The 11898-nt window shown below is 23.3% G+C and overlaps 1 protein-coding gene across 1 annotated transcript in view; it reads left to right on the top strand.

Moving 5' to 3' along the window:
- The first annotated feature begins 4988 nt into the window (after window positions 1-4988).
- Window positions 4989-11898, top strand: part of LOC129612365 (pseudouridylate synthase RPUSD2-like) — a 34891-nt gene continuing 27981 nt past the window's right edge. The window contains exons 1-2 of the mRNA XM_055525924.1: window positions 4989-5051; window positions 11441-11533. Of these exons, the coding sequence (XP_055381899.1) occupies window positions 4989-5051; window positions 11441-11533 (156 nt within the window). The remainder of the gene's footprint in view (window positions 5052-11440; window positions 11534-11898) is intronic.

Here is an 11898-nt window from a genome sequence, read left to right as displayed (position 1 = left end):
TATTTATTGTATGTATTTGCGTGTACATGTAAATGAATACAATAAAAACATAGAATTAATATTGGCAGCAGGAATGATTTTACTTAATTTTTTTATATTCCATAGAAAAAAACAGAATAGAAAAATGAAAACAAATGTATACAACAAAAACTATTATAAATTGTTAGTAAAGAAATTAAGTAGATTTGTGAGTTTAAGGGAATTTTTTTTTCTGTAATGATGACAATGATGATGATAATGGTATAAATGATGAAAATACAGATAACGAAGGGTCAGACTAAAAGCACATATTTATATATGTATGTATGTATATTTAAATATTACTACATAAAAATAATAAAAAAATAAAAACAAAAAAATATTTATGAGATTTCACTCTTCTGATATAAGTAAGTTTTGGGCGTTGTCTGCTACATTATAAAAAAATAAAGAAAAACTAAAAAAAAATACAAAACAATTTCTTCCATAATAAAAAAAAATAAACAACTACTAACCCCCCAAAAGCATTTTACTCCCTGCTGGTGTATCAAAGCTGAAAAATATTTTCAACATTTTCATTCTCATTCTTTTTTATTCCTTTGATTTAAAAGCTATTCAAATAAGCAGAAAAGTAAAACAAAATAATGGTGTATAAATAAAAAAAAAAAAAACAAAATAAATTGTGTCCTTTGGAATTTAGCTCAAAGGAACTTTGAGGATAAAAACAAATAAACAACAAAAGCAAAACAATCATATTAATTGGATTAATAGATTTCAAAATTTTCATTACTTTTCCGTTTTCTCTAAACTAACTGAAAGTGTTTTTTTTTTTGTTTAAATTTTGCATTTTAGTTTAGGTTCTGTGTTTTTATGAATCAAGAATATAAGGCATCATGAAACTCATTAGTCATTCCTATTGTGTTCGATTAATAAATTAATTGAAATATTGAAACACTTTGAAAAAATAAAATTTCGAAAATTTAATCTTATTTTCATCAACATTTTTTAAGTTTTAAGAGAAAAATTTAAAAATTTTAAAATTATCACTCAAATTTTTTTATACCGTACCAATTAGTTTAAGTCAGGAAAGCTGTAAAAGCAATTTTAAGCAAAAATTAAAATTCAATTTCAGTTTTGATTATAAAAAATTATTCTTCGGGAAACGTCCATATAAAGTAAAATTTAAAAATAAATGTTTTTAAGGCTACAGATTCCAGGTTTCGAAATATATTTTAGAAGAACTTGGAAGAAGGAGAAACGATATATTCACACACTTTGTATTTATGGATTTTGTATGAAAGCAAAAATATTTTGTTAGCATTGTCTTTAATAATTTTTGCGAGTTATAAACCTTAACTCGTAACTCAAGTTCTCTTTTTAATCATCTAATTTTAATTTAATGCGCATATTTTAGCGCTGTTTAAAAAAACCTAAATGTTTTTAAAAATTTGAATTAATTTTTTTTTAAAAACACCTTAAAATTAATTTTATACAAGTATAGGTCTATTATGACTATATTTTTATTAAAATAACCCTATAAAATTCATTCAAAGGATAATAGTTTTATACTTCATGCGGATAACACAGTTTTTATCATTAAAATGTTAAGTGGGTCACAGCAATAAAACAAAGCAATATTCCTACCTATATATCCAAGAAAGAAAATGGAATAAGAATTTGTTTTATTATTTGTCAAGTCAAGTAAACGTTGATTAATCCTAAATGTATGCAGAAAAAAAATCGAATAAAACAACTACATTGTTTTCACACACTTGAAGCCTGCTGCTTCTGTTTTTTTTTTTATATATAGCAAACACATTAATATTTTCCATTTTATTTTTAGCTAAACAAAAAATTTAAATAAATCCTTGAATTGAATTTCTTTAATCCTTAAGCTCCTGACGTCCTATATAATATTTAATTTAATGATTTCAGTTTATTATAAAATGAAGTTAAACGAACTTAGTCATCGACCTAAATTTAACTTTATAGTTTGTATATACTCACTTATAGCATACACTCTTATATACAATAATAATAAATATGTATTCACATACAAATAAAAGTTTAACTGCTATTATGAAAAACAAAAACAAAACAAAAAAGAAACAAGAAAAAAAAATCTAATTCAAATCTCATTTTTTATAAACTATCCGAGTATAATAAAAAAAACAAAAAAAAAAAAATAGAACTAAAAAACGCAAAAAATTATACAAGAATTCAAAGTTTTTGGCCAAAAGAAAATACGTAAGGTTAAAACCGCACCGCGTCAGTCTCACGCAAAACTCATATAAACAAATTTTTATATGAGGAATTTTTGTTTTACTTCTCTTCTTGTTATTTTATTCCTTTCACTTATAAAAAGTCATTTATTACATTTTTATTATAATTTGTATGGGAAATTCATATTTCAAGGTAGTAATTAAATGGATTTGGACATGAAAACTATATGAAAGCAGGGAGCTCTTCTATATATATCGTTCGTTGTGTTGTTGTTATTGTAAAATTTCAGTTGTTGGTTATCATTGTAATAAAATCTTAGCTAATTTACTAATGGAAAATCATATATCCTTTTTATATAAATGGTCGAATAGTTTAGGGTTGGTCAACTTGGATTTGCTTTTTTCAAGTTTTCTTTTATTTTTATTATTTTTATATTGCTTTTTAAGGAAAATGTCATTTATTTTCTTTCCTCTTCTTCCTCTTCTTCTTCTACTTCTTCTTTAATACTTTCACTAACTTTTGCAGCGTAATTTTTTTTTACACACCATTTTTTTTAAATTTCCGTTTTTTGTATTCTTCTCCGGTTTATGAAGAAACTTTTTTATTTTGTACATTTTTACACTTTTAATGTAATTTTTTCTTTAAATTAATGTGTAAAAATATTAAATGTCTACATAATTTTACAAAAATCTTTTGCAATTGCTTTTGTTTAGGAAATTTTTAATTTTGCAACTATTTTGAAAATGTATATGTATATATATATATATTCGTACTTTTTTCTTGTATGCGATAAAGGAAGCAAATGACAAATTCCTTTTATTTTTATTTTGAAAACGTAACAAAAAATACGAATTCAAAAATGAATTATGAAAGGAATTGAAAAGAAATCTCATTATGATTATTGTATCCCTCCTTTTTGACTAGAATTTTTATTTAAGAAAATATTCCTTGAATTGGAAAATGCTTAAAAAATAATGTTAGTTTATTTAAAAGAAAAAGCTGTGAAATAATCATTAAAAATGTGATGAAATTAGATCAGGTATTAGAAAATTTTTATAGTATTTTAGATAGAAAAATAAAGCCATAAAAAATTGAAATCAAAGTTTTATTACAATTAAAATGAGGTTGTTGAGTTCATAAAAACTTAGAAAAGTGTGGGGAAATCCAAGTTCTATTATTTCATTAAAAATATTTTATATTTATAGTATTTTAATAATGTTCTTCAAATACGAAAAAGTATAAATTTAAACAATTTTGTATAAGAAAAAACTTTGATCCTTAATAAAATATTATCAGTATAGATCTATGATCCGCTTAATTCCAGTCTTATTTTCATTTTCATACTTAATTATAATTTATACGCAGAATGAGCGACAAGTAAAAGTAACAATTTTTGTATATTAAAATGGACCTATATATAGTATAAAACAAAACAAAAGGAGAAAATTATAAAGAGTCCTTTTTAAGTCCCGATATTTAAATACACATAAAATGCATTTATAATCAATATAATAAGGATATTTATGTATAAAATATCCTTTGGGTTTTGCTATTTTGAATTTATTCTTTTTACCAATAATATATTTATATACATAATATACATACTTATATACACAAATCTTTTTTTATAGTCCTTGCTGAAAATATTGTATAGAAGAGCAGCTAAAGTTAAAAGAAAACAATCCAAAGAGGAAATTTACGCCTTAAAAATAACATTCACTTAAAGTTCATGAAGGAACAAAAAAAAAATAAAGAATAAAGTAAAAAATTTTTCGAATAGAGTTTTTTCGTGTTCCACTTCAAAAAAAATCTATTGTTTTGCCTTAAGTTTTCGGCAAACCGAAAAAAGAAATTAAATATATAAAATATATTGAGGATTGGGTGATTTCTGATCGCATGAAGTAATATAAGCTATATGTAAATATTTTAGATGACAGAACAAAAAAATTTCTTAAACTTTTTAAAATAAAATAAAAAAACACAAAAGTAAATTGAATTTGTCAAAATATCAGGATAATTATAATAAACCTCTGCCAGGCTAGTTAATTATTTCTTAATATCACTGTACAAACGCATTTGAGTTTAAAGTTTTCAGGGACTTGGAACAATTGAAAGTAAAGTTTTTTCAAACATACTTAAAATTTCCATAATATGTTTCTCAAATTATAACTGCTGAATAAACATCTTATAAGCCATTAATTGAAAGAAGAAGATGAGATAAAATTCAATAGTTTCGCACGAACTTTTCTTCCATGAAATCGTCATATGCATTTGTTGTAAATTACATATATATTTTTTATAGTACTTCCTATTTCGAGGAAAATTTCATCATACTTTAACACCCTATCCGCTATATATAAAATTTTATTATGTACCTAATACCTATGTATCTTTTTTAATTTTAAGCGAAAAGTTATTCGATAATAATTCTTGTAATATTGAATCAATTCGATTAACGAGTGCTTGTGTTTGCGAGTAGGTATATGTGGTGGGTGAAGAATAATTCCTTTCAATGCTTTTTTCAAAATATTTTATGATATAAAATGAACATTTAAAGAAGTGAAGCGAATAGTGGACGATAATGATTGATCCTTCGTTTTTTATTTCTTTTTTTTTATAACTTTCTTAAAAGAATGCTTAAATAAATAATGATTTTATCATCATAAATATTTATATAAATCTGTATACAAACAAACACACTGTAATACGTTTGTATATATATACAATGTGGACATTTTTTTGTATTCTTATTTATATAGGAAATTAACAAAACCTTAAATGTAATAATGGATGAAAAAAATTTGGGACACGAATTACGTCATTCCTTGCTTGGTATATTAGCTCAAAATGTAATTTAGTATATCGACGGAGGTTAATATAACAGAAATGGCGTTTGAAATTTATCGAATTATAAGATGATAAAAAGGAAAATTTTACTTTAAATTTCATACTTATCAAATTTTATGTTTTAGATTTAATTTTTATATGTACATATATAAATATGTATGTGTGTTTGAGTATAGAAATTTATTTAGTTTGAAAATTTATCATTTGATTTCTTCACAACTTTAAATGAGCACATTATATAAATTACGAAAAAAATTTAGTAAGACTCGAAAGGGTGTCGTTTGGTTCTTTTGGCATTTCTCCAATCATCATAGATGTTATAATTTGAATTGGGAAATTTAAAAACAAAATTTATCTTTATCACATTTTCGAACTGTTGTATGTAATTTCAATATTTTAATAATTATGATAAGAGTTTTCTAAGAATCTAAGTGTAAAATATATACAATATTAGTTTTAGAGCTAGTCAAAGTACTATATATATTTGTGAGTTAGTAATTATTATAATAATTGTATATTAATTATTATAAATTAAAAGTATTTATCATTGGTTTGAAAAAGAAATATTTTAATCGGTTTTCTCCAGTTTCCAAAAACCTTCTACATAAGCTATCGAAAACAATAGTAATTCAAGCTATTTATTCAAGCTATTTTTAAAGCCTTTTATTTTGTAGAGTTAGAAAGTCGTTACTATTGGAACCAAATAGAATTAGAATAAATTAGTTTAAGATTATATTTTATTTAAACTTGTAAACTTTTATTTAAATTAGAGTATTTTAGACATTTGAACAATTTATATGGATGACGTGTCCTTGAAAAAGAAATTACATAAATGTGCTGGAATAAAAACTGTACTCTTTCACTCTGCTCCAGTTTTTAAACTTAATTTTAAAACATAATGTTACATACAAAATAGTTGTAAAGCTGTAATATTCCTAAAAAACTTCTGCTCTACTTTTATAAGAGAATGTTTATTAAAAAAATTATTCTACAAAAAATCGTTGTTTCTAAAATCCTTATAAAATTCAGAATAAAGTGAAAACAAGTTGAAAAATCTTGTTTGCGCAATATTAAAAAAAAACATATATTTTTATATATATAAGTGCAATACTTAAACTGAATACATTGAACATACATACGTACAATACTTAAAGTGAATACCCTTATGTTCTGAGGAATTCTAATATTCAAATATCATATTTTAACTTTAATGAAAAAACAATTTCCTTTTAGCTGCCTACTTGATTCTTTGCTTTTCGTTTTATTTTGTTTTCTTGTTTCTTTTTTTAACAACAACCCTATCCTTTTTCAGAAAATAGGTTTTAAAATGGGATTTTGTCAGATTTAAATTTAAATTGTGCAACACCAAAAATATTTGGATATGAACACTAAGAAAAATTTAAAGAAAATTTTGTTTATTGGAATAATTTTCTACATCAACTTAGTAAGTTGAAGATCTTACAAATTAAAGTCACAGGGTTCTGGTTTGTATTATAAGGTTTGTACCATCATTGTTACACAAGTCAATGGTGTGTCATTTTTTGTTAAAATTCTTGATTTCCAATAATGTTTTTAGCCGCCTATTAAATTTATCCTGCTGATCTCTAACTTTTAAAGTAAAAACCTAAAATTGCACAGATATACACTGTAAGATGTGTAGTTAAAATTTAAAACTAGAAAATTCCTACATTTATCAAAACCAAGAAGTCTAGAGTTTAAATCAGAAGAAGTTTAAAAATTAGTTTGTAAGAATTTTTTAAATTAAAGAACTTTATGTTAAAAATTTTACTGTTTAAAATATGCAGTTTATTTTTTGAAACTTTAAATTTTAATGTCCCATTCTCTACCCTTTTAAAAGTTATGAAAACATCATTTTTGTACAATTCATTGTTTCAGAATAATGAAAAATTTTATTATTGCTGCATTAAAGGCAGTTGTTAAAAATAACCATTGTGTTGAATCAAATTTTTTGCAAATTTCGGTATTAAGGTTTTGATTTTACCAAACCAAAGCTAAACTTAAGTTTTTACTATATTCTAAAACTAGTTTAGTTTATGCAAAATAAAATTGCAAAGAATAAAAAGCAAACTTTGTGGACTTTCAGTATTATAGATTCTATTGAAAATCACTTAACCGGCTAAAACAGTTTGTCATATAGATTAAATAACAAAGAAAACAAAATTCTTTTTTTTTTTTACATTCGAATTCTTCTGAAATTAGAATTCATGTTCTTGATTTGTATGAAATTAATTCAAGGCACCCATCCCACCCCGTATGATAGCCCATTCGTATGTGAAATTTGCTTATATATTCGTATTAAAATGAAAATGAAATGTTCAATCTTATTTCTAATAAGAAGACTTCATTTTTGATCCTGGGGTTTTTGAAAAATTATTCCAAAAATAAGAAAATCATGTATTTAAGAAGAACAAATGAAAAGACTAAAATGTTTAACCACTGTAAAATTGCATCTTCATTTTCATTTCTCTTTTTTTCATTCAATGTTAATTTTTTTTTTTTGTATAAATATCTATTTCCCTTTGTCTCTTATCCTAACTTTCCATTTATTGTCTTGATATATTTTTCATGTAGATGAGATAAAATATTGGATGGAACGTAGGCAAACAACAAAAAAAATATACATAATCATCGTTTAAATTCTTTTTATGTTTTTTACTTTTGCCCTTAGTTGTTCTGTTTTTAAAGTATTTTTTGGTTCAATCTAAAATACTTTTTCGTTTCTTTAATCATCCCTATACAGTAAAATAATTTTACAGTAGGGTGAATGTAAATGCTTTGCTGGAAAAGTGCATGTTATTCTATATTTCTATAAAATTTTTTGGTAGTAAGTCTAATTGCAAAAATCTGTAATCTTGTGATTTCATGTCGCATATTATGCAGTAAGAAATGTAAATCATGTCTAAAAAATTCCGTGCCGAGATTGTCACGTGCATATATTTTAGAATAAGTGCCATGCCAATGTGTAGGATATTCTATGATTTCTTTTTTTTTGAGCTGCAAACAAAAAAGACTTTTTATAATGTAACAAACGCCTAATGATCGGACCATAATGAAATTTATTGAAAATTGTTTATATTAAAAAATTTAAAAAATTCACTTACAAAATTTTCCAATTGAACAAATAATATTTATGATTAATTCATAAGTGTTTAATGAAATATTGAAAATAATTTTAAAAATTTTTGTGAATGATTTGGTGAATATTTTTTAAGAAATTTAATGCACTCTTGGGTGCTTGCTTCCTGTATTAAATATATTTGTTCTATTGTGTTGCACATATTACTTTTATAAGAACATTTTTTTCGGTTAAAAATGCTCGTTTGTTCTATTTTTTTTATATTTTCAAATAAACTATCGTTAATATAAGTTATATTACACTTATTGTTAAAGAATAATACGAGTAACATAGAAACTTAATATGAGGATTCTGAAATACAATAAAACTTGAAATCATTGTTATATTTTATGTATAAATAAAAGAAAAAAATTAAAATAAATAGAGAAAAATAGGAGAATTCAAAAAATTTAATCTTGTTTTTTTTTTTCTTCAATTTTTTTTTTTTGCAAACAATACCTAAAAGTACCAACTAAATTATGAACCCATATGTATGAACATAACAAATTTTTATTCTGACAGTAATATTTCCGTAAACAAGCTGTAAATAATAATGATAATATAAAATTATTTTCTCTCTTGGGGAAATGTACTTGACCCCTCAATGTATATGTTCAGTTCATATCATATTGTCGGCTTCTATGTACAATACAAGTACCTATACATATATTTACATTTGAAATGAAATTGAAAATATATGTAAGATCAGAATCTATTCGATATGACTATACAATTTTTATGATAATATATATAAAGGTGAATGTATGTGCATGAAAATTTTTACATTTCAATATTGTATATATGTATTTGCATTTAATATAAAGAAATATGTAAGTGTGTATATACAAAGTAAATGAAATGTTGTCGAGATTTTACGAAAGATTGAATGCATCATAAAAAGGATTTTATAGGGATTTTTATATCGTTTTTTTGTCTCTTTCTTTATACATAACAAAGCATAAATATTTTCATAAATATATTTGGAATGTACGTATGTATGATAAATATTCTCTTATTAAGATCCTGTGCAATATAACAAGTGTGATTCATTTTTATATGCAAAATAATCATAGATACAACCTTTAATTTTTATATTTTTGTTTTTTTTTTTTCTTTTTGCATTTATGCATATTATAATCAAAAAGTTGTAAAAGCGTTTAAGAGAAGAACAAAAAAATGAAATAAAACAGTCGAAATGCGTCGGTATTGAACTTTTTTTCTTGCATTATTTGAATTTGTTCACCTTTTAACAAATTAAAAAAATCATTTTCGGATAAAATTTCACTAGCATAAAAAAACATTTCACTAGCATATAAAAATTCATTGATTATTTTAAAGAGGTTTTAAATAAATTTTTGTGTTCTAGATACTCGATGAGGTTGATTTAAAATTGCTTTTATGCAACTAATAAAATTAATATTAATTTTTCTGGTCTTAATATTTATGTCATAAGTTGCGATTTTAAACTAAAATTATTTCATTTATTAAATGTAGATTTAGGAAATGTTCAAATTTTCTTTTTTTTTGTTTTCAAATATTAAGTAAAATAAATGAAAAAAGTTCAAGGAACCAAGTTTTAAACAAAAATTATAATTATCGTAAAATTATGCAAAATTATAATGAAACACGAAAATTATTAATTTCAATAGATCGTTTTTATTATTTTTTTACATAGCTAGACCTAGAACTATCATTAAATAAAATAATATTTAGAAGTTTATATAGTTTTGATCTAGAGCTATATATTAACAAGCTCTTGACTTAAGTTATTAAAATGGAATTTCTTGTTAACAAACCGTGACCTCAATTTACTAATTAAATTAATTATTAAAATGAAAATTGCATATCTACTAAGTATATCCAGAAAAGCTATTCAAACCAATGGCATGAAAACAAAAGTCACTCAATTAAATTGCTTAATTGTTAAACAAGTTGTTGTATTAAATCATAATTTTAAATAGCAACTTTTTAAATAATATTGAATTTTTATTAAATTATCCAAGAATTTTTGAACAATTCTTGTTATTGAGCTGCATGTTATTCATAGAACCGATAGATATATAATTGAATCGATTGGTTCCAATTAGGAGAACATTCAATTAGGAATTGAGTAATTGCCTGCGACATACATTGTACAGCTAACATAAGTGTTATAGATCTTTACAATATGCAGATTTACAAAACTTTCAGTCTTATAATATAAGACAATAGATAAGGCAAAAAACAAAAATGATAAAAAAATATCTAATATAGAAAAATTATAATTCTATTAGGAAAATGTCTGTCAGAAAAGTAAAACTTTTTTTTAAATCCTTTTTTGTATCCTAAATGTTTAATAGTATTTAAGTATTTAAATTGAAATTCATAACACAACATACAAAAAGAAAAAAAGTTTAATTTTTTTCCCATATTTTTTTTGCGTTTTATTTCTCTAACATTTTTCTTCATATCGATTTTTTTTTCTTTATGTATATGTGTACATATGTATATAGTTAGAAAAAATTTATTTGTATTTATAAAATATTTTTAGGTACCTTTTGAATTTAAATTAATTTTATATTTTTTTTTTGTTTTTAAATAGTCGAATTCTATTTGAGGAATTTTCGAATTAAAATTTGTATAGATAAAGAAATTTTTTTGTTAAAAGGTGCAAAGAAAAACCATAGAAAAATCGGTTTTTAAATAAGATTAACCCGATTTCATTATGTCAAATTTGACACTTTAGGTCTAAAAAGTGTAAAACAAAAAATTATAGAAAAATATGTAAAAGAAAGGAAAAAAAAACAAAGCGAAAATCTGAATGACATACAACACTTATGATCCAGGTACGACCCTTTGATTTAGCGTGCTGTTCAACTTAATTCAAAAGTAATAAAATGTGCTAAAAATATAAAAAAAAAAAAAAACACAAAAAATACAAGATAAAGTTTTACTTTTTATGTAGGTTTTTAAAAAACAAAAAGCAAAACAAAAAATTAAACATAAAAAAAATTAAATGGAAAAATCTTTATCTATAAGGATAAAATTTTTTTTATGTATACATTTCATAATGTAGCGCAACAAAAAACAACAACAACAATCAACTAACCAAACATAAAAACATTTTTCTTTTCTTTCTAGTTTATTTTACTTGTTGTTGTTGTTGCGTTTTGGTTTTTTTTTTTTTATTTTTAATAATTCCATTTTATGAGATTTTCTTTTTTTTCTAATTCGAAATTTCTAATTTTCTTTTCTTTTTTCATATTCTCGTTACAGGTTTTATTACAAACCGATCGTGATAAATTAAAACTGGCAAATCCTGAGAAACGAAAAGCTGAAGAAAATGATTTATCCAAGGATTTGAAAAAGGTAAGTGCGATATTTTATACTTGTAAGTCGTATAAATATATTTATTAAGACATTCTGTTGGTTATTTTTTTCTCTTATTCTCTTTTTATGTTTACGTTTTTACTTTTTATATATGAGGCCGATATTTTTTCTTTCTGATTCTTTTTGTATTTTCGAAGAATTTTTCAATAAATAAAGGTGTCTTATGTATATGTATGCCTACCTGCCTGCCTGCCTAGATATTATATTTCAATGTGAAATGAAATCTTCGTGTCCTTCTGTGTACAAACATATCATAAGGTACTTACAAACGTATATAGGACCTGGTTCTTGTGTGAGTTATTAAAAATACTGTTTTTTATCATGAAAATTCTCAGAGTTTCTCT

Source organism: Condylostylus longicornis, unplaced genomic scaffold (genome assembly GCF_029603195.1).
Source record: "Condylostylus longicornis isolate FDR11 unplaced genomic scaffold, ASM2960319v2 ptg000072l, whole genome shotgun sequence".
NCBI lineage: Eukaryota > Metazoa > Arthropoda > Insecta > Diptera > Dolichopodidae > Condylostylus > Condylostylus longicornis.
The sequence above is the reverse complement of the archived record's forward strand: the minus strand, read 5'-3'. Positions and strand labels throughout refer to the sequence as shown.